Genomic DNA, 23,037 nt, shown 5'->3' with positions numbered 1-23,037 from the left:
CTAATAATCTGTCCAGGCTTAGTACCCAGGTACTCTGACAAGGAGCCTCCTCAGCCAAAGAGAAGCAGCGTGGCCCCGTGGAAAGAGCCCGGGCTTTGGCGTCAGAGGTCACGGGTTCAAATCCCGGCTCTGCCAGCTGTCAGCTGTGTGACTTTGGGCAAGTCGCTTCACTTCTCTGGGCCTCAGTTACCTCATCTGGAAAATGGGGATTAAGACTGTGAGCCCCCCACGGGACAACCTGATCACCTTGTTACCTCCCCAGCGTTTAGAACAGTGCCTTGTACATAGTAAGCGCTTAATGTTGCCAACTTGTACTTCCCAAGCGCTTAGTACAGTGCTCTGCACACAGTAAGCGCTCAATAAATACGATTGAATGAATGAATGAATGAATAAATGCTATTAAAAAAAAAAAAAAAGCAGTGTAGAGAGCCCGGGCCTGGGTTCTAACCCTGGCTCCGCCACTTGCCTGCCGGGTGCTGCTGGGCAAGCCACTTAGCTTCTCTGGGCCTCAGTTACCTCATCTGTAAAACGGGGATTAAGACTGAGACAGGGACTGTGTCTTACCTGACTAGGCTGTGTCTAACCCAGCGCTTAGTGTACAGCGCCTGGTTCATAGTAAGTGCTTAGAAAATGCCATTTTAAAGAAAAAAGCAAGAAACAAAGGCACTAAGGAGTCCCCTCCATGAACTCCAGGATACCGTGAGGCAAACTTTCAGAAGGTTGGAGGGTTCTGTCCAGGCCTAGATATATGTTTGGTTTTGTTCTCTGTCTCCCCCTTTTAGACTGTGAGCCCACTGTTGGGTAGGGACTGTCTCTATATGTTGCCAATTTGTACTTCCCAAGCGCTTAGTACAGTGCTCTGCACATAGTAAGCGCTCAATAAATACGACTGATGATGATGATGATAAATGAAAGAAATTCAACTGTGCATCTAGCTTTAATTCTATTTGTTCTGACGATTTTGACACCTGTCTCCATGTTTTGTTGTCCGTCTCCCCCTTCTAGACTGCGAGCCCGTCGTTGGGTAGGGCCCGTCTCTATATGTTGCCGACTTGTACTTCCCAAGCGCTTAGTCCAGTGCTCTGCACACAGTAAGCACTCCATAAATACGATTGAATGAATGAAGGAATGAGAAGGGGCAGGCCCTGAGAGGAGAGGAGGAACTGGCTTTGCCCGAGGAAGGTGGGAATAGCTGGAGCTCCCTCCCGGTCTCATCGGGAATGGCCAGGTGCCAGAGGGCGGAGAACCGAGTCCTCTTCTTCGCTCTCTGTCCTAGCTGCTGTTGAGCTCTCTGAGAGGAAACCCCCCCAAAATTGGCTCTTGGCTTTGAGATTCTGCCCACATCCTGCTTACAAGTTGTAGTGAGGAGCATCACGGTCAAGTGGGTAGAGGGCAGGCCCGGGAGTCGGAGGATCTGGGTTCTAATCCTGCCTCTGCCACTTGTCCGTTCTGTGACCCTGGGCAGGTATCTCTGCCTCAGTTCCCTCATCTGCAAAATGGGGATCAAGACTGTGAGCCCCGTGTGGGGCATGAACTGTATCTCACCCGATTACCTGGGGTCTACCCCAGCAGTTTGAGCAGTGCTGGTCACATAGAAAGCACTTAACAAATACCATTTCCAAAAAAAAAAAAAATCCCGGCTCCACCACTTGTCTGCCGTGTGACCTTCGGGTCGTCACTTCACTTCTTTGTGCTTCGGTTTCCTCAACTGCAAAATGGGGATTCACTACTTGTTCTCCTTCCTACTTAGATTGTGAGCCCGATGTGGAAACTGGTGATCTTTTATCTGCCCCAGCCCTCAGTACAGCACTTGGCTCCTAGTAAGCGCTTAACAAATACCACTGTTATAATTACAATTATTACTTTCACAAGCGCTCAGTCCAGTGCTCTGCCAAAAATAAGTGCTAAGTAAGTACCTCTGTTGGATTGTTTTGTCTTTTTAATGGTATTTGTTAAATGCTATTAGGCGTTATGTGACAGACACTGTTCTAAGCGGTGGGGTAAATTCAGGCTAGTCCAGTTGGATACAGTCTGTGTCTCACATGAAGCTCACAGTCTTAATCCCTGTTTTACAGATGAGAGGATTTAGGCCCGGAGAAGTGAAGTGACTTCACATAGCAGGTCACACAGCAGACAAGATGAATTTAGAACTAGGTCCTTCTGACACCCAGTCCGTGCTTTATCCACGAGGTCACACTGCTTTTCAGTTTTCATTCCCTGGGCAGGAAGACTGCCCTGGACTCCTATAAACCTCAAATCCACTCTGTCCCGTGTAAATCCAGAGCTGAGGAGGGGGCTAGGCCCGGGCTGGGACCAGACAAATTGCTGCCCTGGGGTTGAGAGGAAATGTGTCCTCGAAACGGAGTCTGCCGAGGCCCCGACTCTTCCTGGAACCGGGCCCCGGGCTGATGCAAATCATTGCTGGTGAGGGCGGTGGGAGTCGGCCAAGTTTGTCTTTATTGTTTTTCCTCCCCCACTCCCCACCCCGAACTGACCCAAATGAATCGATTTGCCTGGCCAGTGCTGGTTTTGGACTGAAAGCCTCTCATTGTTCGCCGGAGTCCAGGGTCTGGTGAACGCTACAGGCCTCTGAAGTTCAGGGGCGCCCAGCAGAGGAAATGTCCGTGCTGTCCACGATCCCGGCATTCCCCCTCACGTCCGAGACCGCCGACTCTGGGTGGGGATGGTGGTCTTCCCTTCATCCTTTCCTTCTCTCAAGTGTCGAAAGCCAAAGAGTAGCCTCCTGGGACGATGTCTAAACGGGTCTGAGGCCGGTTTTTGGAGCAAACTGTCATGGCAGGCAGTGACCCGGGTGATTATCGGCAGGGCCAGTGAGAAGTTTTAGGAAACTTCAACACCACATTAACACCATTCTCAGGAGATGGAGCTTACCAGTGGCCTCTCAAACCCCATTTCGTGGAAGCAGCGTGGCCTAATGTTAGCCGGCTGTTGGGTAGGAACCGGCTCTATATGTTGCAAATTTGTACTTCCCAAGCGCTTAGTATAGTGCTCTGCACACAGTAAGCGCTCAATAAATACGATTGAATGAATGAGGATCTGGGTTCTAATCCCAGCTCCGCCACCTGTGTGTTGTGTGACCCTGGACAAGTCACTTCTGTACCTGTTACCTCATCTGCAAAATGGGGAATAGGACTGTGCCCTGTGTGGGGCAGGGACTGTGTCCAACCAGATTAGCTCGTATCCCTCTAGACGGCAAGCTTGATGTGGGCAGGGAATGTGTCCGTTTATTGTTGAATCGCACTCTCCCAGGCGCATAATACAGTGCCCTGCACACAGTAAGCGCTCAATAGATACGATGGAATGAATGAATCCACCCCAGTGCCTCGCCTCCACCTGTCACCTTGGGCCACCAGCCTCAACAGCGCAATGCATCTGGATCCAGGCTTCATGCGAGACCAGGGAAGCAGCAGAGTCCCTGCTGCAGGAGAGGCTGCTGACTTCCATATATAGGTTAAAGACATCTGTATATTTAAGTATATCGTCGGAAGCTCAAATCAGTCCTTCCTGATTCCATAGCGTGCTGTCCGTTCACGCATTCATCCAGTCATATTTAAGTGCTTACTGTGTGCAGAGCACTGTGCTGAGCGCTTGGGAGAGTACAATACAATAATAAACGGACACATTCCCTGCTTACCATGAGCTTTCAAGGCCTGTTGTCCTCTAGACTGCAAGCTCATTCATTCATTCAATCAATCATACTTATTGAGTGCTTACTGTGTGCAGAGCACTGTACTAAGCACTTGGGGAGTACAAGTTGGCAACACATAGAGACGGTCCCTACCCAACGGTGGGCTCACAGTCTAGAATGCTCACTGTGGGCAGGGAATCATCATCATCATCAATCGTATTTATTGAGCGCTTACTATGTGCAGAGCACTGTACTAAGCGCTTGGGAAGTACAAATTGGCAACATATAGAGACAGTCCCTACCCAACAGTGGGCTCACAGTCTAAAAGGGGGAGACAGAGAACAAAACCAAACATACTAACAAAATAAAATAAATAGGATAGATATGTACAAGTAAAGAATGCGTCTAGCAACTCTGTTGTTCTGTGCTTAGTACAGTGCTCTGTACACAGTAAGTGCTCAATAAATACCCTTGATCGATAGGTGCAGGGACTTTGAGCCATTTTTTTTTAAATGGTATTTGTTAAGCGCTTACTATGTTCCAGACACTGTACTAAGTGCTAGGGTAGATTCAAGATAATCAGGTTGAACACAATCCCTATCTCACATGGGGCCCACAGTCCTATGCCCCATTTTGCAGATGAGGATCTGGGTTCTAATCCCAGATCAATTCACTGAGGCCCTGAGAAGTGATGTGACTCGCCGCAGGTCATGCACAGATAAGAGGGGGAGAAAGATTCATTCATTCAGTCGTATTTATTGAGCGCTTGCTGTGTGCAGAGCACTGTACTAAGCGCTTGGGAAGTACAAGTTGGCAACATCTAGAGACGGTCCCTACCCAACTGTGGGCTCACAGTCTAGAAGGGGGAGAGAGAGAACAAAACAAAACATATTAACAAAATAAAATAAATAGAAAGATTTGAACCCAGGTCCTTCTGACTCCCAGGCCTGTGCTCTAATCCCAGACCCACCACTTGTCGGCTGTGTGACTTTGGGCAAGTCACTTCACTTCTCTGGGCCTCAGTTACCTCATCTGTGAAAAGGTGATGGAAACTGAGTCCCATGTGGGTTAGGGGCAGTGTCCAACCCAATTTGCCTATATCCACTCCAGCACTCACTACAGTGTCCGGCACATAGTCAGCCCTTAACAAATACCATTATTGTTATCATCATCATCACTATTATTATTATTCTCCTACTTCCTGAAGCAGCCAGCCGAAAGAGTTTGTTTCTGATGACTTCATATCCCCCCCGGGGCTTAGAGCAGCGCTTGCCCCGTAGTCGTTTCTTACCAAATACCACAATTATTATTATAATTGCTATTATTATTGCTAATTGCTATTATTATTATATTATAATAATATAATTATTATTATAATAATGTATTATTATAATTATTATTATAATTGCTCTGCACATAGTAAGCGCTCAATAAATACGATTGATGATTATTGTTATTAGAGTTTAAGTCCTCATCCAGGGCCAGGTCAAATCGTGCTGTAGCGCGGTCCGAACATGCCGTCCGTCTCTTCCCGCCCCCCAGTTCCCTGCTCCGCTATGGCGGGAACCTGTCCCTGCAGAGCGCCATGAGCGTCCGCTTCAACAGCAACGGGAGCCAGCTGCTCGCCCTGCGCCGCCGCCTGCCCCCCGTCCTCTACGACATCCACTCCCGCCTGCCCGTCTTCCAGTTCGACAACCAGGGCTACTTCAACTCCTGCACCATGAAAAGCTGCTGCTTCGCCGGAGACCGGGACCAGGTAAGGAGGACCCGCCCCCCCAGCCCGCCAGGCCTGGAGAAGTCGGAAAGCGGTCGTGATTCATTCGGTTATCGATGTCGAGCGCTTACTGTGTGCCAAGCACCGTAATGACGATTAATAAGTGTAAGGGCTTCTGTTCAAGCACTGTACTAAGCGCTGGGGTAGGTACAGGCTAATCAGGTTGGACACAGTCCCCGTCCCACGTGGGGCTCACAGTCATCATCATCATCAATCGTATTTATTGAGCTCTTACTATGTGCAGAGCACTGTACTAAGCGCTTGGGAAGTACAAATTGGCAACATATAGAGACAGTCCCTACCCAACAGTGGGCTCACAGTCTAAAAGGGGGAGACAGAGAAGAAAATCAAACATACTAACAAAATAAAATAAATAGGATAGATATGTACAAGTAAAATAAATAAATAAATAGAGTAATAAATATGTACAAACATATATACATATATACAGGTGCTGTGGGGAAGGGAAGGAGGTAAGATGGGATGGAGAGGGGGACGAGGGGGAAAGGAAGGAAGGGGCTCAGTCTGGGAAGGCCTCCTGGAGGAGGTGAGCTCTCAGCAGGGCCTTGAAGGGAAGAAGAGAGCTAGCTTGGCGGATGGGCAGAGGAAGGGCATTCCAGGCCCGGGGGGATGACGTGGGCCGGGGGTCGATGGCGGGACAGGCGAGAATGAGGTACGGTGAGGAGATTAGCGGCGGAGGAGCGGAGGGTGCGGGCTGGGCTGGAGAAGGAGAGAAGGGAGGTGAGGGAGGAGGGGGGTCATTCAGTCTCAATCTTCATTTTACCGTGGCTCAGTGGAAAGAGCGCGGGCTTTGGAGTCAGAGGTCACGGGTTCAAATCCCGGCTCCGCCACTTGTCAGCTGTGTGACTTTGGGCAGGTCACTTCACTTCTCTGGGCCTCAGTTCCCTCATCTGGAAAATGGGGATTAAGTCTGTGAGCCCCACGTGGGACAACCTGATTACCTTGTATCTACCCCAGCGCTTAGAACAGTGCTTTGCACATAGTAAGCGCTTAATAAATGCCATCATTATTTTACAGCTGAAGTAACTGAGGCACAGAGATGTGAATTGACTTGCCCAAGGTCATACAGCAGACAAGGGGCGGAGCTGGGATTAGAACTCATGACCTTCTGACTCATTCATTCATTCAATCAGTCGTATTTGTTGCACTGTACTAAGCGCTGGGGAAGTACAAGCTGGCAACATATAGAGACGGTCCCTACCCACCAGTGGGCTCACAGTCTAGACCCCCAGGCCTGTGTCCTCTCCACACTGTACTAAGCGCTTGCACTAAGTACTTCTAATCACTAAGAACCATGGGAGCTCTCCCTTCCCTTCTGCTGATACAAGGTGAGGAGCTCTGTTTAGAGAAGCAGCATAGCCCCGTGGATAGAGCACGGGCCTGAGAATCAGAAAGACCTGGGTTCTAATCCTGTCTCTGCAATTGGTCTGTCACAGGCCAGTCACTTCTCTGTGCCTCAGTTCCCTCATCTGTCAAATGGGGATTAAGACTGTGAGCCCTATGTGGGACAGGCACTGTGTCCAACTTGATTAACTTGACTCTACCTCAGCGCTTAGACCAGTGCTTGACACATAGTAAGCGATTAACAAATACAACTATTATTATTATCATCATCAATAAGCTGAGAGCTGACTCTCCTGTCGCTTTTCAGCCGTCAACACCCCCATCTGGAAAACGCGATTCCGAGCTGGGAGTTTTCTGTCCCAGTCCGCTCCTGTCACTCAGATCCTGGGGTCCGTCTGGTGAGAGTCCCCAGTCTAGCTGAGATACTTGTGGGCTTTTTATTTTTTAATGGTATTTGGTAAGCATTTACCACGTACCAGGCACCGTACTAAATGCTGGGGTAGATACAAGCTAATTATGTTGAGCACAGTCCCCGTCCCACGTGGGGCTCACAGTCTGAATCCCCATTTTCCAGATGAGGGAACTGAGGCCCAGAGAAGTGAAGCAACTTGCCCAAGGTCACCCAGCAGACAAGAGGGAAGCAGGGATTAGAACCCAGGTCCTCTGATTCCCAGGCCCGGGCTCTATCCACTAGCCATGGAGGCCGCAGTGAGAGTGAACTGCCCGCTGGCAGTTATTGCAGCTTTTCATTCATTAATTTATTCAATCGTATTTATTGAGCACTTACTGTGTGCAGAGCACTGTACTAAGCACTTGGGAAGTACAAGTTGGCAACATATAGAGACGGTCCCTACCCAACAGCAGGCTCACAGTCTTCTAGGGGTCAGCAATCCTCCAGGTGGCATTCAAGGCTCAGCCTAGCAATCATTCATTCATTCAATCGTATTTATTAAGCTCATACTGTGTGCAGAGCACTGTACTCATGGCTTGAGAAAGTACAGTTCGCAGCATTCTCCCCCTTTTAGACTGTGAGCCCACTGTTGGGTAGGGACTGTCTCTATATGTTACCAATTTGTACTTCCCAAGCACTTAGTACAGTGCTCTGCACATAGTAAGCGCTCAATAAATACGATTGATGATGATGATGATGATTAAGGAGTGACAATCCCTGCCCACCACGAGCTCACAGTCTAGGAGTGGGGAGACAGATATTCAAATAAACCAACATCAATATAAATAAATAAAATTACAGCTTCTATACACAAGTGCTGTGCGGGGAGTCAATCAGTGGTATTTATTGAGTGCTTACTGTATGCAGAGCACTGTACTAAGCGCTTGGGAGAGTACAGGGTAACAAATTCCCTGCCCACAACAAGCTTAGAGTCTAGAGGGGAGTTTATAGTCTACCTGGTGCTACCTGGGTAGCGTGTTACCCTGGTTCCGTCTGTCAGTGGGGTCCCATCTAAGGCAAAAGAGCTCAGGGTCCACGGTTCTCTAGAGTCATTCATTCAGTCGTATTTATTGAGCACTTGCTGTGTGCCAGGCACTGTACTGGGTGCTTAGTCCCTATCTTACTACCGTAACCAGCATTTTAGGGTGTGCATCTCCTCCAAGAAGCCTTCCCTGATTAAGCCCCCCTTTCCTATTCTCTCACTCCCTTCTGCGTCACCCCGACTTGCTCCCTTTATTCATCCCCCCTCCCAGCCCCCCAGTCCTTATGTCCATATCTGAAATCCATTTATTTCTATTAATGTCTGTCTTCCCCTCTAGACCGCAAGCTCTTTGTGAGCAGAGAATGTGTCTGTTTATTATTGTAATGTACTCTTCCAGGCGTTTAGTACACTGCTCTGCTCACCGTAAGTGCTCAGTAAATACGATTGACCGACTGACCGGAGTTAGGGACACAGCGGAGAGGACGTGGGCTGACAAATGAGGAAAGGGAGGCAGATCAGGTACTTTGTGCAGAAGCCAATACACCAACTCAATCAATCCATTAATGGTCCTTTTTGAGCACTAACTGTGGGCAGAGCACTGTGCTAAGTGCTTGAGAGTCTCCTCAAAAACTTTAGAGGTGTCGGGATCCAGGGTATATGGCGAGAGTGTGTTCAACTCAGTTTTTAGAAACGGGACGTGGCCTACATCCAGCCTGATCATCTTATATCTACCCCAGGGTTTAATACAGTGCCTGGCACATTGTAAGCTCTTCACAACTACCATTAAAAATAAAAAAAAAAACAGGTATCAAACCCCCATTTTGCAGATGAAGGGAAGTTGAGTAACTTTCCCAAGATCACACAGCAGGCAGGTGGCGGAGCTGGGATTAGAACCCAGGTCCTCTGATTCCCAAGCCCATACGCTTTCCCGCTAGGCCACGCTTTTTCTCAGCAGGCCATGCTGCTTGTCAGTTGCTGTTGTTGTGCGGGGACTACATATCTGCCAAGTGTGACAAGCTCTGCCCTCTAAGCCAGGGAGAAAAGAGCGAATTGAGATGGACCCCTCCTCATTCGAGGTTGTGAGGGGATTAGTCTCTGGCCCCGTGGGGCGAAGAGTCTCTGCGTCCCCATCCTCTCTCCGCTTGTGGTGGGGAGGAAGAGTTGACGACATTTTGCCTCAGCTCATCCAGCTCAGAGCCCTTTTTTGTTTTTTAAACTTTCCCAGCCCCGGGCTTCCCCTTGACATGCCTGAGCACTGAGGCTGGTGGGTTGTTGACCAAACAGGAAGGCAGGCGACTGGGTCCCTCTGTGCATTTTTTTTTTTTAATGGTATTTATTAAGCACTTACTATGTGCAAAGCACTGTTCTAAGCGCTGGGGAGGTTACAAGGTGATCAGGTTGTCCCACATGGGGCTCACAGTCTTAATCCCCATTTTACAGTTGAGATAACTGAGGCCCAGAGAAGTGAAGCGACTTGCCCAAAGTCACACAGCTGACAAGGGGCAGAGCCGGGATTTGAACCCATGACCTCCGACTCCAAAGCCCGGGCTCTTTCCGCTGAGCCACGCTGCTTCTCCTCGCTGCATCAGTGCGGTTGTCACTGATGTCTCAGGGAAAGCGACTTAGCTCCTGTGGCTCTGTTTCCCCCATCTCTTCCAACGGGGGAAGGGGGTTCCACGCCCCTTCATCGTCCGTCCACCGCCCAGGAATGTTAGAGGAACGAAATTCAAGGGTAGTTTCCCAGACTTTGGAGGGCCTCCCTTTCCGAGAGGGACTCTCACAGCCCCATTCCGCTCTGCGGAACCTCGGAGCGGTGAAAGAGTCGAATTTCCTTCATGGGAAGGAGCCAGCTGGGCGACCAAAGTCCCGAGTAAAGCAGCAGCTGCTCAGATGGCAGCCTGCAGCTGTAAGGGCTAGATGGGCTAGCGTCGAAGGCACTAACTTCCCACCCCTCTGTGACACCCACCCGTGTCTCAGTCGTGTTTGCTTGTAGGTCCTGAGCATTCCCAGAGCCAGAGGGGCCGTGAGCTAGAATTCCTCATTCGGCAAGAGGCTGTCGAAATCATCCAGGGAAAAGAGGTGTGGCAAAGTCCCTTGGAGGACCAAATTTGGTCATGGAAGGTGTTTGTCATTCATTCATTCAGTTGTATTAATTGAGCGCTTGCTGTGTGCAAAGCACTGTATTAAGCACTTGGGAGAGGACAGTGTAACAACAGACAGACACATTCCTGCCCACAACGAGCTCACAGTCTACAGGGGGAGACAGGCATTATTATAACCAAATAAATAAATTGCAGCTATAATAGTGGTAATATTCGTTAAGCACTTACTGTGTGCCAGGCATTGTATTAAGCACTGGGGTGGATAGAAGCAAATCAGTTTGGACACAGTCCCTGTCGCACATGGGGCTCACAGTCTCAATCCCCATTTCACAGATGAGGGAACTGAGGCCTAGAAAAGTGAAGCAAGTTGCCCAAAGTGACCCAGCAGACAAGTGACGGATCAGATTAGAACCCAGGACCTTCTAAACTTCTGGGCCTGTGCTGTATCCACTGTGCCATATATACAGATATGTATATACAAACATATACATATCTGTATAAATGGCGTAGTGATTATACAGTATTTATATATATATATATACTGTGGGGATGGGAGGGAAGATGAATGAAGGAGCAAGTAAGAGCAGCACAGAAGGGAGTGGGAGAAGAAGAGAGGAGGACTTAGGGAAGGCCTCTTGGAGGAGATGTGCCTTCAATAAGGTTTTGAAGTGGGGAGAGCAATTATCTGTCTGATATGAGGAGGAAGGGCATTCCAAGCCAGAGGTAGGATGTGGGCGAGAGGTCAGCGGAGAGATGGACGAGATGGGGACACTGTGAGAAGGGTAGCATCTATCAATCATTCAATCAATCGTATTGAGCGCTTACTGTGTGCAGAGCACTGTACTAAGCACTTGGGAAGTACAAGTTGGCAACATATAGAGACAGTCCCTACCCAACAGTGGGCTCACAGTCTAAAAGTGGGCTCACAGTCTATCGACAGAAGCAGTGAAACAGTCCTGGTTTACTTGTCTGTTGGGACTCCACATTCTTCTCATTTGGAAGAAACCCACCCCACTCCCTCCATAGACCGGGTCTCAGGCCCCAGCAGAGGCTGAATGCCTTGCACACAGTAAGCGCTCAGTAAGCATGATCGACTAGCTGACTGACTTGATGTCATGGCCAGGGAACGTGTCTGTTTTGTACCTGTAGTGTACTCTCCCAAGCACTTAGCACAGTGCTCTGTTCATAGTAAGCGCTCAATAAATATGACTGATTGGTGAAAGGAGCCCAGATTCCCCGGGAAAGCCATTATTAACCTCCAAGGAACATGAATTCTCTTCGCATAGTAAGCAGCGCAGCCTAGTAGATATAGATGGGCCTGGGAATCAGAAGGCCCTGGGTTCTAATTCCAGCCCCTCCACTTTTCTCCTGTGTGACCTTGGGCGAGTCACTTCACTGCTCTGTGCCTCATTTACCTTACTTGTAAATGGGAAGTAAGACTGTGAGCCCCATGTGGGACAGGGACTGTGTCCAACCTGATTACCTTGTACCTGCCGTGGCACTTAGTACAGTCCCGGGCACACAGCGCGCTTAAACAAATACTTCAAAAAAGAAGTAAGCACTCAGTAAATACAATTGATTAATCAATCTTCCAATTGATCAGTCTTCCAAAAAAGCAACACAGTTGGCAGCAGACTGCCCCTCCTCCACCAGGCTCCCCCCCTCTCTTTCAACCCTCAGGGCCTGGTTTTTGAAAAGATTGCAGGGGGTGGCATTAAATCAACTGGCCTTTCTGCCCCTCTCTAGAACATTCCCTACAGTTACTTTTGAAAAGGCTGGTTGTAAACCATTTGACTGTGGGGCCTGTGCCACGCTTCATCTCTCAGGGTTTGATAAGCCCCGTAAGGAGAGGCAGGTCAGTGAGACGGGGTGATAGAGCGGTTCCGGAGTTGTTCTGAGAGCAGAGATGGCTTGGTTGCGCTAAGTCAATCAATCAATCAATCAATCAGTCGTATTTATTGAGCGCTTACTATGTGCAGAGCACTGTACTAAGCGCTTGGGAAGTACCAGTTGGCAACACATAGAGACAGTCCCTACCCAACAGTGGGATCACAGTCTAAAAGTCCTCCTGTTCTTCCTCCATCCCTGCCAATGCTTCAGTTTCTCCCATTATGATAGAGAAGGATTGTGACTTGTCAGCAGAAATCGCACACTGGCCTGTGAGTCCGAGGACTTGAGTTCTAGTCCCAGCTCTACGACCTAGGGCAAGTCACTTCACCTCTCTGGGCCTCAGTTTTTCCTCATCTTTAAAATGGGGATTAAGGCTGTGAGCCCCCATGCGGGACACGGACTTTGTCCAACCTATCGTGAGTCTACCCTAACGTTTAGTGCAGTGCCTGGCACAGAATAAGCGCCTGCCAAATACCATTTAAAAAAAAAAGAGAGAGAGAAAGAATGTCAAGAGCCTCCGATGAGGTCCCCTGGGATGTAAATTCTTCGAGTCCAGCGAGGCTGGATTTCGAAACCAGTTTCCAGCCTCCAGCTGGAAACCCACCAGGGACACCAGACCCCAGGGGGTGGGAGCAAATGCAAGCAAATCAGTTTGGACACAGTCCCTATCCCACATGGAGCTCACAGTCTCAATCCCCATTTTCCAGATGAAGTAACTGAGGCCCAGAGAAATGCAGCGACTTGCCCAAGGCCACCCAGTGGATAAGTGGCAGAGCCGGGACTTGAACCCACGATCCTCTGACTCTCAGGCCTGCTCTCTATCCACTAGGGCCACGTAGCTTCTCACTCGTGTGTTGGTGGGCCAGCCCGAGTGAAACTTTCCTTCTGGAAAGTCCAGTCGCATCCTTAGACATCCCAAGAAAGTGGCTAGGGCTAGGGCTCTGAGATTAGAACCCATGACTTTCTGTCTCCCAGCTCCGGGCTCTATCCTCTGAGGGGAGCATGGGGAGATGAGGGAGGGACTTGAGGCAGGTTCGATTTGATTTTTGTCAATCAAGTAGTCGGCATGGTGATCGGGGATGGGAGTTGGGGACTGTGTGGTTGCTGAGGGTTTCTGGAAGGAATTAAAAGTCTAGAATTAGTTGGCAGGGGTTGCCGAGGGCATGGGAGCCAGTGAGGGAGAAGGAATGTCTCCGAGCAGCTGAGAGGGCAGAGTTGTCAGTCATTCGTACTTACTGAGCACTTACTCTGTGCAGAGCACTGTACTAAGTGCTTGGGAGAGTCCGGTATAACGGACAGGAGAAGCAGCGTGGTATAGTGGTTAGAGCATGGGTTTGGGATTCAGAAGATCATGGATTCTAATCCCGGCTCTGCCACTTGTCTGCTGTGTGACCCTAGGCAAATCACTTCACTTCTCTAGGCCTCAGTTCCTTCGTCTGTAAAATGGGGATTGAGACGGTGGGACAGGGACTGTGTCCAACCCGATTTGCTTGTATCCACCCCAGGGCTTAATATAGTGCCTGCTGGCACATAGTAAGCCCTTACCAAGCACCATAATTATTATGATGATGATGATACGGGCACTGAGATTCCCCTTATGCCTCCCACATTTAAAGCCCTGCAAGGTGGCAGTGCTACTCCACAGTGTTCCTTACTCATCTTACAGAAGCCCTGAGGTTGAGATGAAGATGAGAGTGCCAGGGACACAGAGGGAAAATTCACCAGCTCTAAAACCTGGCCTGGACAACATAGAGTCGCAGGAGGGTCGGCCCGAGAGTTATCATTCATAATAGTAATGGTATCAGTTAAGCATTTACTATGTGTCAAGCAGTGTTCCAACTGCTGGGATAGATGCAAGTTAATCAAGTCCGAAAAAGTCCCTGTCCCACACGGGGCTCACGTCAGTAGCCCAGAAGTCTTATTGAGAAGCAGCTTAGCTAGTTGATAGGTGACGGGCCTGAGAGTCCAAAGGGCCTGGGTTCTAATCCCGGATCTGCCACGTCTGCTGTGTGACTTTGGGCAAGTCACTTCATTTCTCTATACCCCAGGCACCCCATCTGTAAAATAGGGATTAAGACTGAGAGCCTAACTATGTGGGAAATGGACTGTGTCCAACCCGATTACCTTGTATGTACCCCAGTGCTTAGTACAGTGCCTGGCACTTAGTAAGTGCTTAACAAATACCATTAAAAAAAAAAAGTTGGAGGCTCTGGAACCCCCTCCCTCCTAATCCAATAATCGTAGTCTCTAGTTTTGCCCCCAAAGGGAAAATGCTCCATAAAAGCCTCGTGGTCATGAGCAGCTGTTTATGATTTCAGACGCGTTCTTACCCCTTCGCCCCAAACTCATCCTTTGGCCTTTCCCTCCCCTCACAGCTGGTTTACTTTAAGTCCGTCTTTTGGATTTCTTTGGCCTCAATGCAACGGTTTCCTCCTCCAGTCCATTAAAGATTCCTCGTTTTAATGAGCAGAAGGGCTCCAGGAGGCCACTGATAAAGAGGAGTGGACTTGTCTGTACACAGTCTCATGGGTGGGGGCACGTCTTTCTGCTTTGCTCGGCGAGCAGGGGCAATTCTCCCCATTTTATGAAATCAATCCATCAGTTGTGTGTATTGAGCGCTTACTGAGAGCAGAGCTCCGCATCGAGGTGCTGTGGGTAAAGTGGCATTCTAATCCCGGCTCCACTACTTGTCTGCTGGGTGACCTTGGGCAAGTCACCTCACTTCTCTGGGCCTCAGTTCCCTCATCTGTAAAATGGGGATTAAGACTGTAAACCCCATGTGGGACCACTGTGTCCAACCTGAATTGCTTGTATCTACCCCAGCACTTAGTTCAGTGCCAGGCACATAGTAAGTGCTTAACACCTGCCTTTATTGTTATTATTAGAGCAAAGTGTGAGGGCTGGGTTGTTCATTCATTCGTTCAATCGTATGTATTGAGCGCTTACTGTGTGCAGAGCACTGTACTAAGCGCTTGGGAAGTACTAGTTGGCAGCATATAGAGACGGTCCCTACCCAACAGTGGGCTCACAGTCTAGAAGGGGGAGACAGAGAACAAAACAAAACGTATTAACAAAATAAAATAAATAGAATTTATAAAATAAATTTATATTTATTTATATTTACTTTATTTATAAAATAAATAGAATAAATATGTACAAATAAAATAAATTTGTTATAGTGGGAGGGCAGCAAGGCCTGGTCTAGTTGATAGAGCCAGGCTTGGGAGTTCAAAAGTGCTCAAGTTCTCATCCCGGTCCTGCCCCTTGTCTGCTTTGTGATCTTGGGCAAGTCACTTCAGTTCCCTCATCTGTAAAATGGGGATTGAGACCGTGAGCCCCAGGTGGGGCGGGGACTGGGTCCAACCCGATTTACTTGTGTCCACACCAGCGCTTAGTGCAGTGCCTGGCACATAGTAAGCACTCAACAAATACCATAATAATAATAATATCGGGTGCATTAGAAAGGGTCTTTGGAAAGCTCGGAAGTCCAGCTGCCGGGGCCTGGTGAACAGTAACTCATTAGTACAATTTCAGGTGGGGTTGAAACTCCCTGCATACTGTGTAAACATTTCTAGTAGCCAGTGAAAAAGAGGAACAAGGTTGCCCACAGAGCAATATTTTTTTTTGTAATGGGCTTTGTTAAGCCCTGTCTATGTGCCAGGCACTGTACTAAGCGCTGGGGTCGATATAAGCGTGATAATCAGGTTGGACACAGTCCGTGACCCACATGGGAGTCTCAGTCTTCAACCCTATTTTCCCAATGAAGTAACTGAGGCCCAGAGAAGCGACGTGACTCGTCTGTTGAGAAGGAGCTTTGGGATGCCCCGGTGTGCTGCCAGAATCTGCCGTCCTTGGACGCTCAGGAATCTGGTTTGAGCGAAGTGATTTTCCTTTGATCCCCAACTGGACGTCCCCCAAGAGACCTCACTGCAGAACTGCCTCCATTTTCTAGTTGCCCACCGCCCCATCTTAGGCTCCAAACCTCGCTGGGGGAGGAAATCAATCAATAAATTATATTTATTGAGTGCTTACTTGTGTGCAGAGCACAGAACACTAAGTGTTTGGGAGAGTACAAAGCAACCAAATTAGCAGACCCATTCCTAGCCCAACAATATAACAGACACATTCCTTGCCCACCATGAGCTGACAGTCTAGAGGGGGAGACAGACATTAATAGCAATGAATAAATTACGGATATGTACATAAGTGCTGTGGGGCTGGGAGCAGGGAAGTGAATAAAGGGAGCAAGTCCGGGTGATGCAGAAGGGAGTGGGAGAAGAGGAAAGGAGGGCTTTGTCAGGGAAGGCCTCTTAGAGGAGGTGCATCTTCAATAAGGCTTTGAAGGTAGGAAGAGTGATGGTCTGTAGGATATGAAGAGGGAGGGCATTCCAGGTCATGAATGAGAGGTTGGCAGCCCTGGGATTCATGAGGTCATGGGTTCTAATCTCTGCTCCGCCACTTGTCCCCTGTGTGACCTTCACTTTTCTGTGCCTCAGTTACCTCATCTTTCAAATGGGGATTGAGCCTCTGAGCCCCATGTGGGACGGGGACTGTGGCCTACCTGATTTGCTTCTTTCCATCCCAGTTTAACATAACTTAATACGTTAAGCATAGTAAGTGCTTAACAAATACCACAGTTATTATTATTTTATGGTATTTGTTAAGCTGTTGCCAGGCACAGTATCAAGCGTCGGGGGCGATCCAAGCTATTCAGGTTGGACACAGTCCCTGTCCCATAATAATAATAATAATAATGATAATAATAATGGCATTTATTAAGCACTTACTATGTGCAAAGCACTGTTCTAAGTGCTGGGGAGGTTACAAGGTGATTAGGTTGTCCCACAGGGGGCTCACAATCTTAATTCCCATTTTACAGATGAGGTAACTGAGGCACAGAGAAGTTAAGTGACTTGCCCAAAGTCACACAGCTGACAACTGGTGGAGCCGGGGTTTGAACCCATGAACTCTGACTCCAAAGCCCGGGCTCTTTCCACTGAGCCATGCTGGATCCCTGTTTCTACAGTTTTACAGAACTGAGGCCCAGAGAAGGGAAGCGACTTGCCCAGGGTCTCACGGCAGGCAAGCGGCAGAGCTGGGATTAGAACCCAGGTCCTCTGACCCGCAGGCCCGGGCTCTTTCCAGTAGCCCATGCTGCTCCCCCGGTTTTCTGGGAAACCGCAAGCCAGGGACGGAGCAGCCCCTGCCGCCTCAAGTGTCAGTCAGGGAAGATGCGGAATTAGCAGGGAAATTCCCTGCCCAGAAGGAAGTTACGGTCTAGAGGGGGGGACGCCAACATCCCACGGTCCCCAGGATTTCCTCAGCGGACAACCGGCCTATCCAGACACCACCCGGTCGGACGGAGGGCCTGGAAGGAATCCGGCTCAGCCTGACCGTCTTCTGAGTGCCTCGGTGGAGCGGGTAGGTCAAATCCATGTGAGAGGAAGAGAGAGCAAGCGTGGATAGTGCCTGGGAGTTTTCTTCCTTGTAAGGCAGGATTCTGATTCAGCCCTCCTCACCTCCTCTCTGTCTCCGCTCATCACCTCTAGAGCAGCTGGCCAGGAGGGATTGTTCCAGTCTTTCCAGCCAAAGGCCCAAGCGAGGACCTCTGCTTTGGCCATTTCCTCTGTTTTTCAGATGGGTGAGGGGAGGCTTCTTCATGTCCGATTCATTCTGTTATATTTATTGAGCTCTTACTGTGTATAGAAAACTTGTACTAAGCCCTTGGGAGGGGACAATATAACAATAAACAGACACAATCCCTGCCCACAACAAGCTTAAAGTCTAGAGGGGTAGACAGTCCAAGAGAAGCAGTGTGTTCTAGTGGAAAGAACGCGGGCTTGGAGTCAGAGGACCTGGGTTCTAATCCTGGCTCCGCCACTTATCTGCTGTGTGATGCTGGGCATGTCGCTTAATTTCTCTGAGCCTCAGTTACCTCGTCTGGAAAACGGGGGTTAAGACTGTGAGCCCTATGTGGGACAGAGACTGTGTCCAACCTGATTATCTTGTAGCCACCCCAGTGCTTAATACAGTGCCTGGCACATAGTAAGTGCTTAGCAAAGACCATTTGAAAACAAAGTCGAGGAAAGGAGCCTCTGGATCCATAGGTTTCTCTTCTTCCCAGGCCAGGGCAGCTCTATTCCACTACTTCTTTTTCCCTTCTTCATTCATTCAATCAGTATTTATTGAGCACTTACAGTGTGCAAAGCACTGTACTAAGCACTTCCCCTCCATCTCTCTCAAACCACCTCATTGCTCAGTGCTGGCTCAGGTCTGTCTTTCATTGCTGCTCTTTATCTCGTGCCCTGGCTCAGCCTAAACAATCACCTTCACCCAGCAGGCTCTCCAACTTTTCCCTTCCCCTTTTCGTTCAATGGTCTTTATCAATCAATCAATCAATCAATCATATTTATCGAGTGCTTACCGTGTGCAGAGCACTGTACTAAGTGCTTGGGAGAGGACAGTGCAACAGAAATGGTAGACATGCTCACCTGTCCACAACGAGCTTACAGTCTAATGGGGGGAACAGGCACTAATCCCTTCCCACTTCTCTTTTAAGTGTAGTAATAATAATTCTAATGGTGGCATTTGCTTAGCTCTTACTGTGTGTTAAGCGCTGTGTATTCAGCTCAGGCACTGCCACAGTCCGTCATCGGGCACTCGGTCAAAGACGGGGCAAACAGGCGTTGGATCCCCATTTTTTAGATGAAGAAACCGAGGCCTGGAGAAGTTGAATGACTTGCCCAAGGTCACACAAGCACCCATATGGTAAAAGGCGGAAGCTGTTAACCTCTCAATCCACTCACTTTTTCAACCATTGGGTAAACTGAGAGTTCAGAGGAGTCCCAAGAGCAGAGGATCTAGGACACCTGGGTTTCTTAAAAACTTGACCGCCAGATCCCCAGGTCTAGTTTGAGACTGGTCTGATGGAAGCCGAAGTTAATAATAGTAATAATAATAATAATGATGGCATTTATTAAGCGGCGCTACTATGTGCAAAGCACCGTTCTAAGCGCTGGGAAGGTTACAAGGTGTTCAGGTTGTCCCACGGGGCGCTCACAGTCTTCATCCCCATTATACAGATGGAGTAACTGAGGCACAGCGAAGTTAAGTGACTTGCCTAAAGTCACACAGCTGATAATTGGCAGAGTCAGAATTTGAACCCATGACCTCTGACTCCAAAGCCCGGGCTCTCTCCACTGAACCACACTGCTGCTCTAGTAATAGTAATAATGATAGTATTTGTTAAGCGCTTACTATGTGCCAAGCACTGTTCTAAGCACCGGGGGCATACAAGGCAATCAGGTTGTCCCATGTGGGTCTCGCAGTTTTAATCCCCATTTTCCAGATGAGGTAACTGAGGCCCAGAGAAGTGAAGTGACTTGCCCAAAGTCACACAGCTGACAAGTGGCGGAGCTGGGATTAGAACCCATGACCTCTGACTCCCAAGCCCGGGCTCTTTCCGGGTTGCTTCTCAGCTGAGTTCTGCCTAATGCGGGGAGGCCGCTTGGTCCAAGCATTCTACTTTTCGGGTCACGACTTTTTCCTCTGGAAAACGGGGGGAGAAAGCTCCCACCCTAGCCCTTCATCCTGGTCTTCATTCATTCATTTGATTGTATTTACTGAGCGCTTACTGTGTGCAGAGCATCATACTAAGCGCTTGGGAGAGTACAGTATAACGATAAACAGACACGTTCTTTGCCAGGCATAAAAAACAGCCATTTGACATGGTGCAAATGTAGCCATCCACCCAAGAGCCATCCCATATGGACTGGAATGTGTCTGCTAATTCTCTTATATTGTGCTCTCCCAAGTGCTTTGTACAGTGCTCTGCACACCGTAAGCGCTCAATAAATACACTTGACTGACAAATTAGAGAAGCAGCATGGCTCAGTGGAAACAGCACGGGCTTTGGAGTCGGAGGTCGTAGGTTCAGATCCCAGCTCCGCCAATTGTCAGCTGTGTGACTTTGGGCAAGTCACTTCACTTCTCCGTGCCTCAGTTACCTCATCTGTAAAATGGAGGTTAAGACTGTGAGCCCCCGCGGGACAACCTGATCGCCTTGTAACTTCCCCAGTGCTCAGAACAGTGCTTTGCACATAGTAAGCGCTTAATAAATGCCATCAGTATTATATTATTATTAAATACGTTTGAGTTGCAGGATTGTCTTTGGCTGTGGGGTCTTGGAGCGCCCTCTCCCATACCCTCTCTCCGGTGGCTGTGACTTTCTCCGGTCCCATGAGATGCTTAGAGGGATTACGGGCAGGGCTTTGGGGTGTAAAGAAGAATAGATTCTAAGCTCCTTGTGGGCTGGGACTGTGTGTCTACCAACCCTCTAGACTGTAAGCCCATTATGGGCAGGGAACATGTCTGCGAACTTTGTTAGGGTGGACTCTCCCAAGTGCTTCGTACAGTGCTCTGCACATCACAAGCGCTCAGTAGGCCCCATTGGTCGAGTGATTGAACTCTGTTGTGTTGCACTCTTCCAGGCGCTTAGTACAGTGCTCTGCACACCATAAGTTTTCAATAAATAGCATTGATTGAGTGATAGTTGGTGTCTCCAGCAGTAGTTATAGATGTTATCCGACGGGTGTGCTACCACTGCTGCTGGTCGCTAGATTGTAAGCTCCCCATGGGCAGGGATTATACCTACTACACTTTTGTTTGGAGCTCTCCTGTGGGCTTAGTATGGTGCTCTGCACACGTTAAGAGCTCAATAAATATTATTCAGTGATCGATGGAATGGCATCAACTCGGTTCCCGTCAGCGCTTCGAGGCTACTCGAAATGATGATGAGGATGGTATTTAAGTGCTTACTATGTCCCAAGTACTGTTGTAACCGCTGAACACTGTTCTGTGGGATTTAGCAAGCACTGTGTGGTAAACGCCAAGAACCGTTAGATCAGAAATTGTCCCATTCCCACATGTCAGATCTCCATCTTTCACATGAGGAAGCTGAGGACCAGAGACGTTAAGTGATCTGACCAGCAGGCAGGTATCAAAACCCCATCTTCCAGATGAGGAAACTGAGGCACAGAGAAGTTAAGCGACCTCACCAGGAGTCAAGGCCCCCTGACTGCACTCTTTCTGTTGGGCCTGTGATATTTCTGGCAGTTCTTTCTAGAGATCTAAGGAGGAGGGGTAAAACAGGTTGTATAGCAAGTGATAATAGATTCCTGAACGTGTCCCGAGAGCTTATTGTTTATTCCACATCTTATTCGGACTGTTAGAGCTTCGGGTGCCTCTTCCCCCCTCCCTCACTCCCTTGTAACTCCCCAATCCCATCGGATGCAGAGCCCGCAAAACCAGGGTTTTTTTGGTCTAGAGTATTTAAATTATTTCTGTGTGCCAGGCACTGTCCTAAGCACGAAGGTAGGTTTAAGCTAATCAGGTCAGATACAGTTTCTGTCCCACGTGGGGCTCACAGTCGTAATCCCCATTTTCCAGAGGAGGTCACTGAGGCCCAAATAAGTGAAGTGACTTGCCTAAGGTCACTCAGCAGACAAGTGGACTAGAACTCAGGTCCTTCTGCCTCCCAACCCCAGGCTCTACCCACGAGGCCGTGCTGCTTCTCAGGGTGTGAATTCTTCACAAGATGAGGAGCTGCGTCGGTGAGGGTGGTGTTGAAAGATGGTTTCCCCACTAGAGAGATTTATCACCGGGCTCCCGCTGCCTCTCTCCTTCGACAGACAGGAGCTGACCTAAAGCAACCCTCCTTTCCCGTCCACCTGGTCCTCTTCCGTTCTCTCCCCGTAGAGGCTTCCTGGGAAAGCATCCCCCTAATCAAATCCTGAGAGGATTTCTTCCTCCGAAATCCTTCACTCGAGGATTTAATTGAAGCCAGACATGCCTACTCCCCCGACCGAGGATTTTGGCCCCCTCAGAGCTTTGCGCAGCCTGCTCCGCCGGTTTGGCCAGGTTCCCCGAGTACTTTCAAAGACTCGAACTGTGGTGCCACCCCCGTGATGGGCTGAGCCGATAGGATGTTCCCACGTGCCAGTCTGGGCAAGACAGGACCCCCTGGAATTCCAAGCCGAGACAGCTCTTCTTCCTCCCGTGGTCGATATTTGCTCTACCAGAGTTGGAAAACCCTATGGACTGGCCTAGTGGATAGAGTGTGGGCCTAGGACTGAGAAGGTCCTGGGTTCTAATCCCGGCTCCTCCACTTGGTTGCTGTGTGACCGTGGGCAAGTCACTTCTCTGGGTCTCAGTTCCCTCACCCGTAAAATGGGGATGAAGGCTCTGAGCCCCGTGCGGGACAGGGACTGTGTCCTACCTTATTAGCCTGTTTCTACCCCAGCACTTAGTATAGTGCCTAGCACATAGTAAGCGCTTAACAAACGCCATAATTATTATTATCATCGTCGCGGACAGGGAACAGGTCTACCAACCCTGCTGCGCTGTGCTCTCCCGAGCGCTTAGTACAGCGCCCGCCATAGTAAGCGCTCAGTCAGTCCGATCGATGGGAGGAATCTCTAAGGAAGTCACGTTTCCGAGCCGCACTGTACTCGTACGTCTGCCTCTTGACTTGTCTTGACACGCTGCTCCTTTGTGTTTTCTCCCTCACAGTACATCCTCTCAGGCTCTGACGACTTCAACCTGTACATGTGGAGAATCCCCCCGGATCCAGAAGCGGGTGAGTCAGTGGGCCAGGTGCAGTGGGTTCGGGATCGAGACCATCCCGTCTGCCCGGGGCAGGCTAAAGGGCTCTGCCAGTGACCACCGGGCAACAGTTGAAGCCCAACACACTAAGTACAGTGCTCTGGACAAAATAAGCGCTCAATAAATATGATTGAATGAATGAACGCGGTCATCGGCGGGTCT

General features: G+C 49.2%; 1 protein-coding gene across 3 annotated transcripts in view; it reads left to right on the top strand.

Moving 5' to 3' along the window:
• Positions 1 to 23,037, top strand: part of DCAF5 (DDB1 and CUL4 associated factor 5) — a 119,640-nt gene that overhangs the window by 66,222 nt on the left and 30,381 nt on the right. For all 3 annotated transcript variants that reach the window (XM_038765508.1, XM_038765506.1, XM_038765507.1), the window contains exons 6-7: positions 5,192 to 5,405; positions 22,783 to 22,849. In XM_038765508.1, coding sequence (XP_038621436.1) covers positions 5,192 to 5,405; positions 22,783 to 22,849 — 281 coding nt within the window. The remainder of the gene's footprint in view (positions 1 to 5,191; positions 5,406 to 22,782; positions 22,850 to 23,037) is intronic.

The sequence above is a fragment of the Tachyglossus aculeatus genome, chromosome 23 (assembly GCF_015852505.1).
Source record: "Tachyglossus aculeatus isolate mTacAcu1 chromosome 23, mTacAcu1.pri, whole genome shotgun sequence".
Classification (NCBI taxonomy): Eukaryota; Metazoa; Chordata; class Mammalia; order Monotremata; family Tachyglossidae; genus Tachyglossus; species Tachyglossus aculeatus.
This window is presented reverse-complemented; position numbering and strand designations above follow the sequence as displayed.